At 38.8% G+C, this 21,058-nt stretch overlaps 1 protein-coding gene across 7 annotated transcripts in view; it reads left to right on the forward strand.

Annotated features, from left to right (window-relative positions):
* Window positions 1-21,058, forward strand: part of RUNX1T1 (RUNX1 partner transcriptional co-repressor 1) — a 140,282-nt gene that overhangs the window by 114,336 nt on the left and 4,888 nt on the right. For all 7 annotated transcript variants that reach the window (XM_075920393.1, XM_075920396.1, XM_075920398.1 and 4 more), the window contains 2 exons: window positions 2,479-2,547; window positions 8,958-9,148. In XM_075920393.1, coding sequence (XP_075776508.1) covers window positions 2,479-2,547; window positions 8,958-9,148 — 260 coding nt within the window. The remainder of the gene's footprint in view (window positions 1-2,478; window positions 2,548-8,957; window positions 9,149-21,058) is intronic.

The raw sequence follows: 21,058 nt of genomic DNA on the forward strand, positions 1-21,058 counted from the left end.
GAGGGGTAAGTGGAAGGACGTGAGGTAGGAATGAGGCACAAGCCCCCAGTGGGGTACACCAGGGAGACTATTACTGCCTGCAGAACGTGCTGCCAAGCTCGCAGCAACACATCCAGGAGAAGCACCAGAGTGCCAAGGGCCAACTCCGGCTCCATGCTGCAGAGTGCTGTGGTGTCCTGAGTGAGGGCAACCAGAGCACGCAGAGAAAAAAAAATGCTTTGCTGTCCCTCAGCGAGGTAGGCAAGCAAGCAGGGAAACCTTAGAACCAGCTGTCTGGGGGGTGGGGGAAGGGTCTCTTTAAGCAGAGATCTCAGATACCTTGTGTGGCTGCTGCCTGAGGCTAACTTCTTACCTGATGCCCTGCCAGAACCGGTTCCAGACAGCCTTAAATGTGATTCAGCGTCCTATCAGTGTGGATGTGCTATTTCGAAATAGCAAAATGCTATTTCGAAATGCATTTTGTGTCTAGACGTGTTATTTCAAAATAAGCTATTTTGAAATAATGCTGTAGTGTAGACATACCCTGAGATCTTTCTTCTACCTCCCCTGAATCAGTGAACTGACTTTCTCTTGAGAAGGCAGGGTACAAGCAATAAGAAAGATCTTGATCACTTGTGTTCTAAGCAGACAAGACATAGATCTTCACAGAGCATTGAAGTGTATAATAATCAGTGGGCTGTTCCTGAAAATGGGTGACTTGGTGGAATCTCACACACCTGTATAGTAAATGTATATGCATTTATGTCTGAAATATTTTAATTACACGTTCATGTTAATAGGAACTGGTTGAAAAGATGGATAAACATTTTTTGCAAAAAAAATCACTAAAATTGAATCTTTTTTTATCAAAATCTCAAAATGTTCCATCCAGCTGTAATTGGTGATATTATGTTCACACGCTTTCCTTGGTGATCAACAGAACTGTAAAGAGGACTCTCTATTGTCTGCTGGACATGAAATTGTTATATCTTCTGTAGTGTATAGATATATTTTCTTTCCCTGTTATGTATAACTTATGGGACAGTAAGCAATCTGCCACACCTTCACCTGAATGCTTAAAATTAGACTTATAACTTTTATAATAATGTTCACATGAGTTGAACAATGCAGTAGTAACACCAGCAGTGTTAAATATAGTCTGATTTCTTAATTCAGAGTTACTTTTTAAAAAAGGTCTAATAGACAACTACCATGACATACTGTATGTAGTTGTGTGCACGTTAAAAACAAAATATAACTTCTCAAGACCCTAATGACTTAACATTCTAGTTGATAAATGCCTGCCACAAAAGTCTGCTGTTGAACCGTATATAAGATTATCTACTAATAACTTATAAGTGATATTTGTATGTGTAGCAAAAATCTTTGTTGGAAGAGCTGTGCATGTGCACTTACTTGTTTTCAAAATCAAATATCAGATTTTTTATTACTATTACCAGTACCTTTTAAAAATGCTTATACTTTGTTATATATAAGTTGATTGCTAAACTTTAATTAAATCAAAATATTGCCTGTTCGGTTATGCAAGCAACAGAAAGCATCTTAAAGTGCCTTTTTCTTTTTTGTTTCAGCTTCTTATTTTTAAATACTTCTGTATTACTTTGAAAAATAGTTTAAAGGAAGATTTTTTGATTGTCTCAAAAGTTTGTTTATATAGAAAACATTGACCTTTGCTTTGTATGTTACATTTCAGGCCAGAATGAACTGTTGCAACCAAGTTTATATAGGGCCTGATACAGAGTCCGTTGAAGCATATGGAAAAGTATCTGTTAGTTTCAGTGGACTCAGAGTTAAGCCCATAAGCCAAATTATAAAACACAAGAGCCTATACAATGTGGCCAGATTTTCAGTGGAAGAGTTGAAAACCAGGCCACTTTTTGTGGATCTAAATATAGAATTAGAAGCTAAACTTTAAGCTCCTATTGTTGAAAATTTTGCAGATAAATCTTATAGTGCTTGTTAAGATTTAAAGAAGTGTGGGTTTGGACAGCCAGAAGTGCTCCTTTCTTTATCTATGGAAAGCTTATTTGATCACCAGTATCATACCTGGGTTTTTCTTTCTCTCAGCAGTAACCATTCTCTTTTTCATAGAAGTGCCAATTGCAAACTGTTGCATTATTCTTTTCATAAGTATGATTACAAAGGAAGAAAAATGTCAATCCCTCAGTAGGGTTTGCAAACTAGCTTTAAGAGGCTGCAAACTGTCATACATATCAGGCTTTAAACATGAAATAAAAATAAAGTGAAATAGTAACAACTCATCTTGAGATGAGACAGAGTCCAAACATTTAACTGATCTAGGTAACATTTATGGGCTTTGGCCATAGTATTCACTTTTTTATGTAAAAATGATATTCACATGCTTTTGTTTGACTAATAATGAAAGGGAAAGGGCATTTCTCTAATCCTGATTTAACGACTAAGCCTTGCTTACAGTACTCTTTATTTTTCCCCACCCTACCCTGCTCCTTCTTATAGAATCACATCGGGAATTCCTTCATAGGCCTGCTTCTGGATATGTGCCAGAGGAGATCTGGAAGAAAGCTGGTAAGAATTGTTTAAAAATATGAGCTTAGTGTTCTGGCAGCTGTGTGCAGTTGTTAATGCACTGATGTGAGGAATAAAAAGAAAGGGCTTACTAATAACAAAAAGAAATTTTATTTAATAATCATAAACTGGAACTGATCAGAACATGAAATAATCTTTATTATAAAAACATCTGCCACTACAGTTTAGGTGCTGTCAGTATTTCCATTAAATAACCCAATTTTCAGGGATTATAATGGCTTCAGGCTGAAATTTGATATACAGAAGTTTCCGTCTGTGAACAATTTAAAAAAAATTAAGTTTGACAATTTTTTAAGTTTGAAGATTTCCACTCCATTAACCTCCAAGGGAAAAGAAAACATAAATATTAGGTTTTTTTTAAATATGGAAAAATACAGGGTTGGGATTGTAATATGAAAAAATGTATAATATTTCATGGCTATTAATCAACAGTGAAATTTATGGTCTGAAATATAGTATTTTCAAAGTCGGAAACAATGTTGCATATGGACAACTGCGTTCAAATTTGTTGCACTAGCATTTGCACACACAAATGGTGTGATTTGATCTGCAGTGGCAGAATTGTACAGAATTCCTTGGACTCCATGAAGCTTGGCATGAGCAATGGGGTTCACTGGAAAGGATCATATTACTGTCATGGGATAAAATCTTGGCCTCATTGAAGTCCAAAGGAATTTTGCCATTGACTTCAAAAAGCTAGGCTTTTATCCTCAAGCATGAGCTCAGCTACTAGTTTGTGTGCACTCTGGCCTGATTCTTGCATGTGCAAATCTTTGTTTAATTGTGAAAATGTTAGGGTGCAGAGGCATGTTTATGCTCCATTACTACTGATAAATGTGACCCATAATATTAATGATTGAATGACAACGATAAATAGTTTCAGGATTTTTTTATTTTATCCTGTAAATCAGGGGTGGGGAACCTTTTTTGGGCTGGAGACCACTGACCCACAGAAAAATCAATCGGATGCCACCCACAAGTGAGAATCCACTGGTTTGGCTGTGGGGCTGGAACACCAGCCTGGGCTCCCCAGTGCTGGGGGGAGGGAAGCCCTGAGCTTCTGGGGCCAGATCCAGGCAAGATGGGGGCTACATCCGGCCCCTGGGCCTGAGGTTCTCCACCCCTGCTGTAAATGCTTTTCATGAGCATTTTATTTATTTATTATGGAATAAAAATGCACAGTACTATGAAGACATATTGATGCGGTAGCCTTAGTCATGTCACTTAATGTACAGTGGATTAATCTTTTGGAATACACATTCATGTCTCTGTATTGAAGGCATATTTCGTGTATCCATCACAGTGCATGCTATAACTTACCACAGCTCATTCAGTCTATAATTTTGTCCTATGTCCAAAGAAAACTTAGCATTGATGTGTGATGCTGTGTATATCAGTGGCATGTTGTTTTCCTTTTTCCTTTATTTATGGTAGGACTTAAATATAAAAATAAGACATGGTGATCAACTATGAATGAGTCCAAGAAAACATTTCTAGTAATGTTGTGTAGAGGAATTTCAGAAGTTGCAACTATTCTTCATAAAGTCTCTAGGTTTTGGTGCTTAGCTAACTTTTTAAACTTGATACACCAGTTGTGTTGTAGTTCCTAGACGTAATAAAGTGAAAGAAGAATGGTGTATTTGAGAAGGGTTAGAGAGCAAAATTTTGGTCTGTTATCAAATGTCAAACATTCTCAAGCTCTGAGGTGAGCTCCTCAGCTGGTGTGAAAGCATCTGTGTCACTTTACACCTTATGAGCGTCTGTCCTATTGAGTTGGTTTGGATCTGGGATTTTGATTTAAACTTGGTTTTGTGTCTCACCTCTGTCTTCTTGCTTTGTGTGGGTTTCAGTTGTATCTTTAATGTTAATTGAACATAGTTTTTGATGGAGAGGATTGTAATTACTACTGTCCAGCTATGCAAGAGGAAGGATAGGAGACCCTGGATATAGTTTAGTCTTCAACTTTTATTCCTAAATGTCTGTGAGTACCCAGCAGATACAATTGCATAGCGCGGGTAATTCCATAATCAGATGCATATACCTGGGGGTCTGCTGGCAATCCCTTCCTTCGTCCATGCTTGTTCCCAGGCAAGCTGTTTCTGTGATCTTGCTACCGCCCCTCCATCAAATTAGAGTTAGGAGGGCTATAGAGGAGAGGGGGCTGATTCCCTGCCAGTCACAGGAGCCTCAAACTTCCTCTATTTTTCTCCTTTAAAGAATACCTCCTTCAAATCTTTTCCCAGTTCAGTCTATCTGATCATTGTGTGCATTGCCTACAAGGTATCTGTATGGATCACCTGCCCCACGTTTACGTACTTAGTTAAACATCATAGTTTAATTTCCTTTTTGGTGCTTTTTTTTGGCCTCAACTAAGTCCTCAGTCCACTATAGGAATGGCAAAAAATCCCACCTTACCTTAGCCAATCTGGCAGTGAGGGAAAAATTCCTTTCCAGCTGCCCAAGAAATGGGCAACTAGCTACTTTGTGTCTGGGAGGGTAGGTATTGGACAGCCTGTTCCAAGTGAAAAAGAGGGTATTTAGAGCAGTGGTCAGGGCACCTGGGAATAATAGATCAGTGTCTCTGTGCTGACTTGGTTTGAATCTGCCCCATATAGCAGGTAACTTTCTGAGTCTCTAGCCCTTAAAGAGGGTTACACAGCTTCTCCAACAAGCCAGATCAAAGGGCCCATTACTTAATGTGCGGTGAGGTTATCATGCTAGTGGTCACATATGTGTCCGGTACACTTATCTTATCTTGTAGCCTTTTCAGAGTAAGTTTTAAGCTTACATTTTCAAAAGTGTCTACTCGTGTTGGGTGCAGCCATTTCTGGGTGACCAACTTGAGATACTGAAGGCCCGATTAAAGAGGCATTGAGCACACATGACTCCAATCTAAGTCAAAAGGTTTAGGGATTAAACACTTTGAAAATAAGGCATAGCTGTCTCAATTTGGACACTAAAATGTTGAGGTATCAAAAATTTAGCTTCCACAAAAGTCAGCTGAAAGAATCCCATTCATTTCAGTATATAAGGCCAGGCCCAAAAAAGGACTCTGTGTCAAGTAGAGCTTACTAATTCATGAAGTCCGGCTGTACCCCTTTTTCTCTAGAGCTACTCACATGAGTTAGAGCAACTCAGCATAAGTGAATGTTGCAACTGAAACCATAAATAAACCCTAAGAGGCGCCCAATGATAAGCAGTTGTGAGGAAATTAACTGGCCTTTTATGTACATTTCTTAGGCTTATGTGCATCCTTAACCAATTTTTTAATGCTTTCTGATATTTGAAACTAAATCAACCTTCCTCTCTCTGGAAGGGAAGTGAGGGCCTATGCCAGTATTATTCTTTTTCTATGGAAAGTCAAGTATTGTCTATCTAGGCAAGTAAAATCTCTTCTTATAGTATCCATCACTGCCATTAGGATATTGTCCAAGTAGCATGGATCTTATTTTGAACTATAACCATCAAATCTGCAGCACCTCACTTCCAACTATTATGGGTTATCTATAATAATAGAATGTGCAGAAAATAAGTGTTTATTTGGATGAATAGTTTCCTTTTGCAGTAGGGTCATATATTGTATAGCACTGAAACACTGTTATTGCTTTGTGATTTGAAAAAAAAAAGTAAATACGCTTTTATCTCTTTTTTGTTTTGTTCGTGGTTATATTAATACAATCAGGTATCACCTCTGATATATCAACTCTCCATTCATATAATCAAATATAACTGAAAACTCAAACCCACTATTTATACTTCATCCAAACCCAGAGACATTTTCATTCTGCCCCAGCTTGTGTTTCTACAATGTTTTAAAACACTTTGATGACACCGCTTGAGTCTTTGAATAAAGTTTTTACAATACAGAATTGGATTATAAACTCTGGTAACTGAACCTATTTCTTTCCATCTTATATACAGTAACCAAAATAAAAAGTTTATCAGAATTAATGTGTATAAAACATTGAACAAGGAAATCTGTTAAATCTCGTAAAAACAGTTTAAACTGGGATTTCTAGACACTGCAAACTTGTCAACATTAGATAAAGGTTTGACAAGATTATATAGCATGGTTGAAGGTGCCTCATGCACATTTAAAAATATTTCCATTCATGGCAAATGCCGAAAAGACTACAGATTTTCCTCACAAAAATCAGCTTTTTTAATAAGTGTAGTTCATACAGTGCAAAAAGTCTGTATTTAAGTTGTCTCAATTTTACAAAAATAGTAATAAAACTGCATCTGTACATTTGCTGCTGTATATTTCTTTTCATGCGATCAGGGAATGTTTGCAGTTGGTAATAAATATTCAAGCACCTTGCAAATGTCCTACCAATTCCCTTTGCTGATCTGTGTGTGCCTGTGGGACTAGAATAGGAATGCATAATTTAAATATAAATTGCCTGATTTGCATACACAATTAGTCAAGCTGCAGCTTTGATCGTAAGCAAAAATTATTGTCCTGTATTGCCACTTAGATAGAATTTTAATTCACCTTGAATATTCAAAGCAAATTAGGCCCTGGCTGTATAGTTGAAGGGTATGATTTTACCCTTTCCCTGTGCCCTCCCCACAAACAACATTTATGGTATGGTAATATAAAGGCATATTTTCAGCCTCATAAAAATAAAGGCATAGGTTTTATCTCTAATTTTATTTCTTTCCTCTCCAAAACTTCGGTTTTAGCATATCTCTTTGGAACAGAGACTGATTATTTATATATGTATGTACAGAACCTAGTTGAGTAGGCACTTCTGTATCAGAAATATTTATCATATTGAACTGGTTCAAATAAAGTCAGAATGAAGTCACTTGCATTGTGCAAAATTATGTTTTAAAATTAGGATTATTTATGGTAATACAATAATTTTTAAAAATTGCTTCTTTAAATGCTACTTACTACAATAAAGTAATGACATCAAGTTTTGGGATAACTAACTGCAAATATAGAGCTATGAATTGGAAGGGGCAGGTGTGTATAAGATACACATAGATATACATATGTGAGAGACTGAACAAAAACCAAAATAACCATAGCACATTTGTAATTCTTACATTTTTAATCTATAGTCAAACATTTTTATTAGGAATCTATGTTTTTAATTAACAGAACATTTAATTAAGGTGCTTTTTAAGTGGGTGAAACAATTAAGTGCAAACACTTGAGTGAAACATGTCATAATTAGTTTTAATAGAGTGTTAATTGGTACTAGGTTTGCCAAGTTAATAATTACTGCTTATTAAATTTTCAATTAATCATTGTCATTTTGCTTTGAATAAAGATGAAAATTAGATAAACTAATTCGGGGGGAGGATGGTTTCCTTGTTAATTAGAGCAGTTAATTTTTAAAAAAAGAAATTACTTGTTTTAGTCATCAGTTGAAAGCTTGAACATTAGTAAAATCTTTGCATTCTTCTTACATCAAAAACTGAATAAGCAATTCATGACAACTTGTGTTTTCCAGGATAGCCTAGTTGAATGCATTACACTAATTCATAGTGGATAATTTAATTGCACTGATTTATAGCATCCTAAAACAATATTAAGGCTTGGTTTTTAAACAGATCAATTATGCACATGTTTAAGTATGTGCCCACATCCCCATTCCAACTGACTTAAATGTGCTCAAGTGATTTGCTGAATCAGGTTCTAAATTCTTCAAAATATAAACAGTGGGTTAGAACAAAGAACAATTGGTAAGAACTAAAACAATGAAGCAATGTATTTAAACACAAAAAAGGGAACACTGAAACTTATCTTTTGCATTAGAAAACTACAAATTCAGGAAATGATTTTAGAAGTTCTAAAGGTAGATTATCTGACTTTGTTTTAAGAGGTGTTTTAACTCTGAGCAACTTGTCATTATACTCTACATTATGTTTTTGTGTACCAGAGAACCTGTCAGTGTCTTAAAGTGTTTGTATACCAGTGTCCTGCCCTTGTTTATGGAAGTTTAAAAACTAGAAAGTTGCTTGTTGTTAATTAATTTATTATTTGTATTATCATAGCATCTAGAGTTTAAAATGTCATTTCTTAGTTATTTTCCTAGAATTCATTCTTAAATATAGTCCTCCTCAGAACAGATTTTTCAAGTAAAATATTCAGAAAAATACAAAAGGATAAATTGGAGATCAGAAACAGCTGCACATTTATACTTCACATCATGCACTATCTGAGCACTTCGTGCACTCTTCAGATGTTAGGAGAATAGTCGAAGGAGGGAGTAGGTCAGAGGTCACAGAGACTCAATTTCATCCTTATCCTACTTCAGGAAGTGATGAGGCATAATATTAGCAGGGTATATGTGTTCTTTGTGCATTTTCCCCTCTAATCAACAGTCCTGTATCAATCCTATTGCACTGATGAACACCTCTTGCCTTGTTTGTAGAGGAAGCAGTCAATGAAGTAAAACGTCAGGCGATGACAGAGTTGCAAAAGGCAGTGTCGGAGGCAGAACGGAAAGCCCACGACATGATCACTACAGAGCGAGCAAAAATGGAGCGAACTGTTGCAGAAGCCAAGCGACAGGCTGCAGAGGATGCATTAGCTGTTATCAATCAGCAGGAAGATTCAAGTGAGGTAAGGAATTCAGTAGGAGTGGGCTCATCTCAAAGTTTACTCCAAGGAGTACCTAGTGGAGCCTCGTTGTCAAGAGTATGAATCCACCCCACCTCTTGTGATAAAGAATCAACACTCAGATTTGTTTTCAATATTGGTTTGTTTTTTGTTTGTTTATCTTTGGCTAACAATGTAAGAACAGCCATACTGGGTCAGACCAAAGGTCCATCGAACCCAGTATCTTGTTTGCCGACAGTCGCCAGCAATTGGTTGAAAAGAAAAGTCTGAAGTGACTTTAAACTGATTGTGACCAGAGGAATGAGGCTATATGAGCAATGCAATGTTGGGAATATAATCTGTATATTTTCTGTTTACTTTAGGCTTAAAATTAAAACACTTTAAAATAATACAATCCACTTAAAATCGGTCAATGAACAATGGTAAATTATGGAAGTCTAATATCCCCAAAATAAGTGATATTTATTAGGTTTAGAATAAGGTAGTTAAAATTTTGTTTACTCTGTGTGTGTGTGTGTGTGTGTGTGTGTGTGTGTGTGTGTGTGTATACGTACACGCACGTGTGCAGTGGGAGGGAGTCTGTATACATATGATCAGCACAAAACTAGATTCCTTGAAGAAAGAAATGTGTATGTGGAGTTGCAAGAATGTTTCCTTAATTAAAAATTATTATTTCAGCTACAGAGACTATGTGTGAGCTGAAGGGTGGGACAAATAGCATCTGGCAAGAAAAATAGAATGAAAGAGCGACAAAGAGTAAAATAGGAATGAGCATGGTAAACCTCAATTCAGACTTAAACATGACAGTGGAAGCTTTGAATTCTTGTGGTGTGGGACATATGGCAGCATGCATAGCAGGAAGTCTGGAGTGAAAGAACAATAGGCTTATAGCCAGTGCTGAAGTGTTTGGGATACAATGAAATCCTATGTCATTTACAGAAGATATGTTGAAATCAGTGTGGAAAGGAAAATCATGATTAAAAATGCCCTTATAAACTCTTGCTAAATAGTTTCTTTCCATTAAACATTACCAAGAGATAGCATGCATGAACTGCATTTCTGGATGGTCTTGTGATAGCCACAGCTATTTCAAAATAAAATATGGTAATCCGATAACATTGCTCTCATATATTATTGTTCCGATTGTGAAATGTTAACTACACATAGAAAAGCACGTTTTCATTGAAGTTCTGTATCACAGGGTTTTGGCAAACTAACAGGTGTGTTGTATTGCATTATATATGGCTGTATATTTATGTAGATAGTATCAGGAGCTTTCGTGGGTACAACCCACTTCTTCTGATGACAGAAGTGTTGGAAGTCCAAATCCAAGAATAAATAAGGGAAGGAGGGACTCCCCCTTCCTCCTTCCCTCATTTATTCTGGGATCTGGACTTCTAACACTCCTGTCATCAGAAGAAGTGGGTTGTACCCACGAAAGCTCATGATATCATCTACATGTTTTGTTAGCCTTTAAGGTGCTACTAGACTATTCATTGTTTTTTTAAGTTTTTCCTGTCACAGACTAGCTTGGCTATCCCTCTGAAGCTTTTGTATATTTATGTACATTATTGCAAAAACATTTTAATTACTGTATTAGCTAGCAATGTAGTAGAGTGACTTCGGTTGAAGAGATTTAGATTAGCTAGTTGCAGTATGCTGAAGAAACTGGCAAAAATCACAAGATGATAAATCAGTGGCATGCTGCAATACAAAGCCATAATTTGAAAGAGCATAAGAATTTAATTCATACCAGACTTCTCTGGAGATGAAAGACCATTATGGGACTATTGGATGCCCAGAGTTTTTCCATAATGTGTAACAGATGAATAACAAGAAGACAAAAGGAATTAATTTTCAGCATCTGAAAGTTTCTCAGGAAAAGAGAGACTAGGGGAAGTGTAGGTATCCTTTAAGTACTAACCATTCCATTGGAAAATTAAATGAGACATAAATTCAATTTATTTGCATTGTGTAGCTACGATATTCAAGGACATTTCCCCCCTAGTATATTCACATAAAGGATATTTGTCTGACAGTTATGATAATTAAACTGCTATCATTTTAATGTGTACATCCAAATGATTCCTCTTATGAAAGCTGAAATTCCAAAGGTAAATGCCTAAGAGGAAATTGTAAAGTTAATCTATTTAGCAAGTAAATGTACAATAGCTGGGATCATGCAACAGCTGTTGTCTGCCAATACACGCAGACCATTCTCCCCCAAATAAATGTGTATCCAAAGAAAAGCACACTGGGCATTTTTGTGAAGGTTCTCCGGCACTTCTGAATTGTAGCATGTCAGGCAGTGAATGCATAGTAAAACCATCTCTGACATTATAGCTTCATTTCTGGAGGTATCGTTTACTGGGATATTACCTTCCTAGAATATAAATAAATAAAGTGTTCCTTTAACCAAGTTCCATAAAAATTATATCAATTCTACCCCAGAGCCTGTAAGTAAACTTTGTTAGTGGGTCTCCACATTCATTCCATCTACAAGATCAGACTAGATTTTAGAGTCTATTTGAAAAAGTAATCTAGTGCTCTCATTCTGCAATCTTCACGCAGGCAGTGCATGTAAGTAGCAGTCCATTTCTGGAATCATTGTGGCTAAATTGATGAAATTTGTATCTGCCAGATTAGAAATCTGGTGACCAAATTCTAACCCTACACCAGTGGAGTAAGGGGACTCTACCTATCTTGGGGTGTGTGTATACTAGCCCCCTAGTTCGAACTAGGGTGGCTAATGTAGGCATTCAAACTTGCAAATGAAGCCCGGGATTTAAATATCCTGGGTTTTATTTACATGTTCCCATCCAGTCGCCATTTTTAAATGCCACTAGTACGGATTAACTGCCCGCGGCTACACGCAGCAGTTAAATGGTAATTCGAACTAAGTCCTTAGTTCAAATTACCTGTTACTTCTCCTGGAATGAGGTGTAACAGGTAATTTGAACTAAGGATTTAGTTCAAATTACCGTTTAACTGCTGCGTGTAGCCGCAGGCAGTTAGGACTAGTGGCATTTAAAAATGGCAACCGGACGGGAACATGCAAATAAAGCTTGAGATATCTAAATCCTGGGCTTCATTTGCAAGTTGGAATGCCTACATTAGCCTCCCTAGTTTGAACTAAGGGGCTAGTGTAGACATACCCTTGTAGTTTTAGTAACCTAGCATCATCCATTATAAGCCTCTCTTTTAGTTGCTTGTAATTTTACCAGACTGTAGCCATTCGGGATAAAATTTACTCTCTATCGGCCTGATTTTTTTTAAGGCTCTGTAAAAATGGTTCAGCCATTTCAAAGAACGAGGTTAGTAGAAAATAGGTAGTTTTGCCCATGTTAACTCATGTTTACAACTTTTTTTTTCATTTTGGAAAAGCTTTAGGCTCTCTTGGGTTCAAAGGAAAAACCTGAAATTTGTTCTGAGGTCACGGAGGAATGTTTTGATCTCTCTGTGACAATCCCTCCTTGTTTGGGACAAGATAGAAGTATACTGAGATTTATATCTTTACATGATCAGTACAACTTGTTAAAGGAATGTTGCTAAAGTTGCATTATACAACTCCATGTGTGCTAAGTGCACTAAGCATGCTTCTAGGCTCAGCTCTCTAGACAGGAGGTTATTGTAGCTGCTGCCATCCTTTAAGCCTACAGTAAGGCAAGTTGAACACCACAGCTTTTTGCGTTAACTGGTAATTAACTCTGGTAATTAATTCTGTGTACTTCACAGCCCTTGTAATTAGAGCCCTGTGTGGATACTAAATTTGTATCCACATCTCAACTGTGATCCTCAGAAATTATCCATGGATAGATATCTGCAATGTGTTGATGTGGATATCTGTGGACATAAAACAGATATTTGCAAATTTGCAGGTCTGCACCAGTGTCACCATGCACCAGTGACACAGGGCAGTGCCAAACCCCCAACCATCTCCCACTTCTCCCCACTACCCACTCACTTCTTCCCCACTGCAGGGAGGGCGATTACAATCTTGGCCCCTCATGTGAAGCACTGCCCTTCCACTCTGGTGCTCTGAAACCCATATGCAGCTGTAACAGCTTTAATGCATGCAGACCTGTTCGGGACAGACAGCGGCAACAACTACTCTCCTTGCAGCACCCACTTTACCACTGACTAGTTTAAATTACAATCACACCCCTCTCATAATGGTGCTTGGCTCACTAGGCAGGAGCACACAGTCATGCTTCATTCGGGGAGTTATAGTTTTCCTCACCTGCCCACGCAAGCTTACTCAGCATGTTATTGTCACTGCGTTGTGATTCGAAGAGCTGAGCTGGAGCCAGAGGACTGCTCTCTCCGGTGAGTGTGTGCTGCAGAGCCCTGCGTACAAAATTTGTGTCTCCACCCAAGCCACAATAATGGTCTGTTGGATATCTGCATCCCTGGATGCAAATGATAATGACTATAAATGCAGATATCCATGGATTTGCAGGGCTCTACTTTTGATTGAGCAAGGTCTCCATGCCCCTAGTTTATGATACAGCAAATGTATTTCCCATATTGTACCAATGGAACAACTAAGTTGCACAAGGTCACTTCCTAGAGCTGGGAACCAAACTCAGAGGCCATTTTTTGTTGGGTGCCCAGAGGTGCCACTCAGAAGGAGCAGAAGTCCAGGAATAGAGCTGACAGAACTAGCTCTAAGCCATCTTCGTAGGCTGACAAGGGGAACAATGAAGCCTTCAGCCTACATTAAATGGCAGCTTTGTTCCTTGGCCCCTGGACACCCTTGGAGTGGGATTAGAATTTGACTTCAGATCTCTGATCTGGCACACACACATTTTATCCTCTTAGCCATTCTGTCACCACAAAGGGGTTGTTACTTACAAATCATTTAGATGTCTGCCACATTGGAGGCCTGGCCTGGTTAAGGCCATATGCAATATAAATGCTTAATGGGAAAATGTATGCACCTGAGTGTGCTCTCCATAACCACTTGTTCACGTGCTCTTCCTGAGCCTGGTCTAGAGCATATGCACTAAAGTTCCTCATTCCCTATATTCCTCCTCTGTTAAACAGCATAGTTTTGCTACTAACTATGCCAGGGATATACAGTACTAGAGATACAACTGAGTTCCGATGCTGCCGATGACCCAGTTGTGGGGGAGAATGGAATCAATATGATTTCACACAATGGAATTTGGTTTTTCAGTTTGCTAACATTTAGTCTGTTAAGTAAAAATTCCAAAACCTGTAGTTCCCAAAAGCATAAGCAGTATAATATAATCTTTCATTACACAATCATATTTTATTTGATCTCCATGATCCTGTCTGTTGCTGGCATTTCCTAACTTTTGAGTGTTTTATTTTGCAATCTTTAACATTTGCATTAAGCTACGGAGCAAATTTTCTGTAGCTTTTCTGTACACAGTAGAGCCTCAGAGTCACAGACACCTTGGGAATAGAGGTTGTCCATAACTCTAAAGTGTCCATAACTCTGAACACAGTTCAGGCTCCAGTTCCAGTTGCTGACACTCCAAGCCAGATTCCAGCAGCAGCTGAATTCCCTTCTCCGTGTGGACAGATTCTTTGCTGGCAGCTTCTTTCCTGGATCCTCTGCAACTTTGTCCCCTTTCCATTCAGGGGTGGGGGGGAAGAGACTCGTAATGGTGAAAAGAGCTTGTTCTCTTCCCAGCCCATGGAGGGGTGGTTAAAACAGCACCCTCTCCTGACCAAGAGGGTGAAAACAATGCCTGCCCCTGGCTAGTGTATGGTAGGAGGAGTGAAAGCAGTACAGACCCCAGCACCACTCCTGTTCTGTCAGCAGCCTTGGGCTGGCAGCCCCAGCATCTTCACTCATATATATGTGGCTGCCCCATGTGTGGAGGGTGACATGGAGATGGAGGTGGGAGTGGGATGAGGATAGGCAGCCCAGATAGGCCTACCTTTAAGATGCAGGCACAGTACAGTACTGTATTTACTCTTTTTTTTTTGTCTCTGCTACTGCTTGATTGGTTACATCTGGTTTCAGATGGTGTCCAGTTGATCAATCAGCCCATATCTCTGCTGTTCATATCTTTGAGGCCCTACTGTGTATCATAATCATTGAAGGACTCTTGGGATTTCCAGGGGCTTTTTGACCAATCAAACAAGACAAACTTATGCTTTGCAGGGGAATAGAACCACGATGAACAATGAGCTGAGGAGAGTAAAGCAATGGGAGTGGCAGGTAGTGAAAGGAGAGTCAATTGTAAAAGTTAAGTTCCTTACAACTAGGAAGAAGAAATAGGCAGCCAAGATATGATATGAGGGAAATAACCAGTTAGGAGCACTCATTTCATTAAAGTGAGCCCATTGTCATGTATTCTCATTTATGCTTATACCATATTAATGATCTAGTCACATGAACTATGGGAAGTGCTGACTAGGGATTGAGGAAGGAAATCTGATGTAGGAGAGAATCTCTATTTTAAGAAGTAGTCCACAATATTTTGAGAAATTTGAGATGTACAGCATTGCTATAATATTTAGTTTTTATTTCTTCCCTGGCCAGATTCCTTGTCAGATGGTACCTTTAGCTTTTTGTTTTAATTGTTCTTATTTACTGATCAATACTATTACTTCTGTGCCTAATATTGTATTTAAAATGGGAGCGCTGCATAAACCTTGAGTTTGGCTTGGACTCATCTGTTTCATTTTTTATGGGGAGAGTTCCAAGGAATTGGACGGATCCTGGGGTTGGAAGTAAACCACAACCGCTTGGGGATAGTGTGTTTAAAAGCAAAAAGACAGAAGCAGTCTTACCTGTCAGCATGGCTGTTTCAGAACCACAAATTATTTCTTTACTACTTCCTTACAATTACAGAAAAGGAAACTAGGAAGAGGATGATCCATTCATCAGTAGCTGATTTGGCTGAGAACTGAAACATGTGTGAGCAGCTACTCTTTAATGACAGCCGCACTTGCTTTGGCTGTAACACACTGTTGTGCAAATCAGTTTTAATAGGAAGGGTGAGCAGTTTAGCAAAGAGACATAGTAAGCTTACTGGCCAAATTATTGAAAAAAAAAATTCAAACATCTGTCTCTCCGCTCCAATATAAAATGCCACTGAAAAATCTAACACTTACTGTGTTCTTCATCACTCTTAAGGGGAAAAACATAGACATGATAGTTGACTCCAGTTGAAGCAGATGCTTTTGTGTTCAGACATCTGCTTAGATAAAACAAATGTGTAACTGGTCCAACACTGCTTGTAAGAATTGTGTAGGGTGAAGGCTTATTTGCATTACTGAGTTGTATGGAGTCTTGGAATATTGCACTTCTGTGACATACTTGTGAACACGAAGGGGCCTGATCTATGCTGACCGGTCAGTTGTGGTCAGGATTGTGTCCTCTACCTTGACATTTCACAGGCATGTTTGAACACCATAAAATGGTAATGTAGCCACACCTGACTTCTTTGCCTGTTTCACATTAAACACATTCACATGCAAATGTATTTTATTTGTGGTGGTCACAGCTTGGATTTCTGAACAATAAAACATCAGAGGCTTGGGTAAGCCCCGAGTATTTTGCTGTCACCTGTTACTTAATCCCAGACTTCTGCATCTTGGAGACAACTTTGCATGTGGTGGTGTACTTTGGGCACTTTTAGATCCCCACCTATTGTGGCTATATGACTTCAGAGCACAAATCCCATTGACTTTCAATGGGACTTGGGTGAACTTTTGAAAAGTGCCTAGGTCTCATTGAAATCAATGGGACTTGTGCTGCTTAGTCAGCATGCCACTTTTGAAAGTCACCCCTCCCCCCCCACATGACAGTAAGTGCTGTATGAATACACACAAATGTATTTGTACACATCCTTTATTTCTTGGCTGAACTAACTCATTGCCTTTTTATAACACCAATGTGCACTCAGCAACCCAGACATCTCTTTATTGATTCACTTTTAGTGCAAGCAGTTGTTTCCCAGTATACTCAAGTAGATGCACTAGTACTCCTTCCAGGCAATATTATAAAATCTAGGCTCTTAACGTAGGATATTCACCTTTCCTAGGAAAGGTGAGTAAGGGCAGAATTTTGTTAAAGGTGACTCTGCACAGTATGGCGCCATATTTTAAAATTACAAACCAGATCAACTTTTCTCATCTCTAGGTTTTTTTGATGTGGTCTCAGGTCTCAGACGTGACTCAACAGGAAATAGAAGAGGAAAGCAAATAGTAAAATAATAGAAAATGCAGGTTGTACCTCCCTTGGAACATGACCAGTCTTGAATCAGGGAATTTGCTTGACTAGCAGAGTTCAATGCCAGCCCCATTGCTGCTTCTACCTGCTGGACTCCACTTTGGTGGCAGCGGAGGGGCCTCCATCGACCAAATGGGGACTGCAGGTGGGATGCTTGTGGGAAGAGGCCGTTTAGCTGTAGAGCCCCAAGAGCATAGCCCTGCAGGAGCGCAACAAGCCCCACAGCAGCCAGGCTGCTCTCTCAGGCCCTGCCCCCACCTGTGGGGTGCACCCCAGGCTCTGTGGGGCCAAACACAATGTTAGCAAACATTCAGCATCAATGCTAGAGATCTTCACAGTGGAGATCCTAGTGCGGTATTTGTTCACAAGAGAAAACAAGACTCAAGAGTTATTAGCTGCCTCTTTCAAAGATTTTGGAGGGTAGCAATCCACAAACATTTTAAACAATGATGGAGCTCCTGTTTTGTCTCTATTACATAGTCTAATGGAACAGTAAAAATAGGAAGTCTGGTGGGTTTTGCAACCTTTATGGGAGAGAAGGTTGACAAATTACTACATTGGAATTGCTCTCTGACCTTCACGTAAAAGTAGAATTGTACAACCCATACTGAAGAAGTTTCACTGCTCTGGTACTCTAGCAAGTTATACTAAAGGTAGTTTGTTGATATCCACACAAGTTGTAAGCGCAACCTGTAATATTGCTCGTATCATCTTTTTGTGAAAGCTGTTTGAGGCTGATAAATCTTGAAAATAAATTAGATCAGAACCAGACATAGGATAAGCTTTGATCCAAGACTTTCTGAATGAGAATTGGCTTCACTTTGTGAGTTGAGGGCAGTGTAGTGAATGTGGTTCTGGAAGATAGAGAGGACTTTAGGCTGAATTGAACCAGAAGAGGATCTGGCCTTGAATCTAAACCAAACTCCATTAAGTTCCAGAAAATTATGGTGAGATTTGTACTGTTCTGTAATAGTAATTTGTACTATTCTACATCCTTGTAGCACCAGATGATTATATGCTACAGAATGCAGCTAGTATGGTAATACAAGTGTCCTCACTAATGCACACTTGTGGCCCATTTACAAAGAAGAACAGTCCTTTAGTACTTTGAAATACAGTAATTTGATACATACACAGCAAGAATTTAAAAATGCATTTTATGTGCATTTATTCTCACAATTAAACTAAAGTGGTCAAGTCCTGTTGATACATGCAATGGACAGAAGCACATAACAGACAATATAGGGACACATTAGGTAGTCATTTATACAGAGCTGATTTAGAGCTATACAGTGATGAAGTGTTTTAATAAAATCTAGCACCCAAATAGTGCTTCATATAGTCAAATATTTGTAGAGACTTCAGGTGATTTAATTAATAAAATAGCCAGGTCAACAAAATACTCTTAAAATGTTTCTTAAAGAGGCTTTGTTTTCTGTCACTAAAACGGATTTTGGGATAGCTGGTTGCATCATGACATTGCAGCTCTTATCCAGTGTGAGAGTTTGTAACGCCCTACTATGCAGACTTAGACAAGTTCAATGCTTAATTTGCAATGCAAGATGTGCCAGGACTCAAGCAATTTTTTAATATTCATAATGGATACAGCAAGCCCAGAGGTGCTGCAGCTATGAACTGCTAACACTACAAGTGCTAGGGCTCAGCCCTGGCACAAATTAAGCACTTTTGCTTAGGTAGAATCTGGCACATCAGATTCAACAAGGGGATTTTTAGAATCTTGGCTTTTACATATGGAATAAGTAAACATATATAGAAGCTACATTTTTCCAGCATCAAAATTTTTTACAATGAATATACCCAGTACTGTAATCAAACCAGCTCTAAGATACTTTTTCACCTGTAGAGAGGTTTGCTGATTTCAGTGGTACTGCAGGTGGGCTGAAGGGTCTTCCCATGAAGGTCTGCTTAGAGGACCAGAACCCTTTTTTGAACACGAAATGAAGACTACTCAATTCTGCAGTTATACAACTCAGTATAAACCAAATAAGGTTCTGTGTTGTCAGACTCTGTGCTAGCATGTTCCAGATAGAACTGTATGCAGCTTATTGCTCTCCACACAAATACAAAAGCCATTGCTTTTCACTGTGGTGAGAAATGTGTGCTATAAAAAAAATAAAAGCACATTTAAAAATACAGTGAAGCTCTTCCATCCCACCGGTGGTAATGTGGTCGTACTGCTCCAGGACTGAGTCTACGCAGAATTAACCTGAGATCATGAAGACTGAATCAAAACCAGGTGATGCCAGACACGAAGTCTAAATTCCAACAGTTTAACTACCCAAAACATCTGTTTCTGTGTGTTTGTAATTCCACCTTTTAAAAAAAGTGTTTTAAAAGATGTGAACAATTTTACAAATTAAAAAAAAAGTCCTCAGCACATGTATTTGTAATTACCTGGTTTAGTCTGTGTGTTTTATCAGTCTGAATTGAGACTGCCATGTACATCTGATTTCAATCTGAAGGAGCCAGTGAGTATTGGACAGTTACTTTTCTTGCATCTGCCAGAATATTCCTGCGCCAAAAAAAAGATAGAAGGATAGAACTAACACCAGGATATTTTCTAAAGAAGCTACTTGACTCTAATTAAATGTTTAATTTCCTTAAAATATTGTTTTGGATTTAAGTCTTTGTTCTGTTCTGTAATTGGGTTTTTTAAATGTAGTTTAGGAATATCACTTGCAGACTGGATGTGCTCCAGCATCCAGCTGGCATTGCGAGGGATTGTAAGGAAGTGAACAGCCTGTTTTGTGGTGGCTACTCTTTGAGAGAACGGGGAGTTCATGGATGTCGTTATCCCCAGTTTTATTCCTGATAAAGATATATTTTTCAATGATATTTGAAAAGTGAGGGAATTTTTAAAATGTATGGTTTTGTTTTCTTGATGTACAATTAGAGGCTATTAAATTCTGTATCTTTTGGGCTGCTGTGATGTTTAACATTATAGGCCATATTGTGAAGCCCTTCTCGGGCCAAAATTCCATTGACTCAATTGTAATTTGGCTTGTAGTGGGCTACTGTGTGATAGCCTCTTAGACTGTACAAAATTTTAGGCATGCCCTTAACTTGAGGCACTGAGTGGGCCCATTTGAATGCACAGAAATGACTGAGTTACGCATATAGCAGCAGGCAGTGTTACCTCTAATTTTTTGCATCCCTGAGTGGATTGAATTTTCCTATGTGCACCAATGTGGAGGTGATGTGAAACACATTGCATTCATCTTGGTGCAGATAACAAAATTCACTGGTGGTGGGCTCTGGGAATAGGTTTTGGGATGGGACCAGAGATGAAGGCTTTGGGGTGCAGAAGGGTGCACCTGGCTGGAAGGGGGAGGGCTCAAAATGGGACAGGAGGTTGGGGCTCAGGCTTACCTGGGCTGGCTCCCTGCTGGGGACAGTGAGAAGGGGCACCCTCCTGCAGGCAATTGCAGAGCCATGCTGTGGCCAGTGGGGAGAGGTGCCCATCCCTGGAACTTGGGGAACGAGATCCCCCAGGGCTTGAGGAACGAGATTTCTCCCCACTGTAGCCCTAAAGCCTGCACAGGGCTTAATAGCTCCTGTCAGGGCTTAATGGGAAGCTGCGTGGTCATGCAGCTTAGGGGGAACTTAGGCAACAGGTAGATTACATACCCTGCACACACCCAAGCACTAGTATAAATAGTAGCGTAGATAGTAAGGCA

Source organism: Pelodiscus sinensis, chromosome 2 (genome assembly GCF_049634645.1).
Source record: "Pelodiscus sinensis isolate JC-2024 chromosome 2, ASM4963464v1, whole genome shotgun sequence".
Lineage (NCBI taxonomy): Eukaryota > Metazoa > Chordata > Testudines > Trionychidae > Pelodiscus > Pelodiscus sinensis.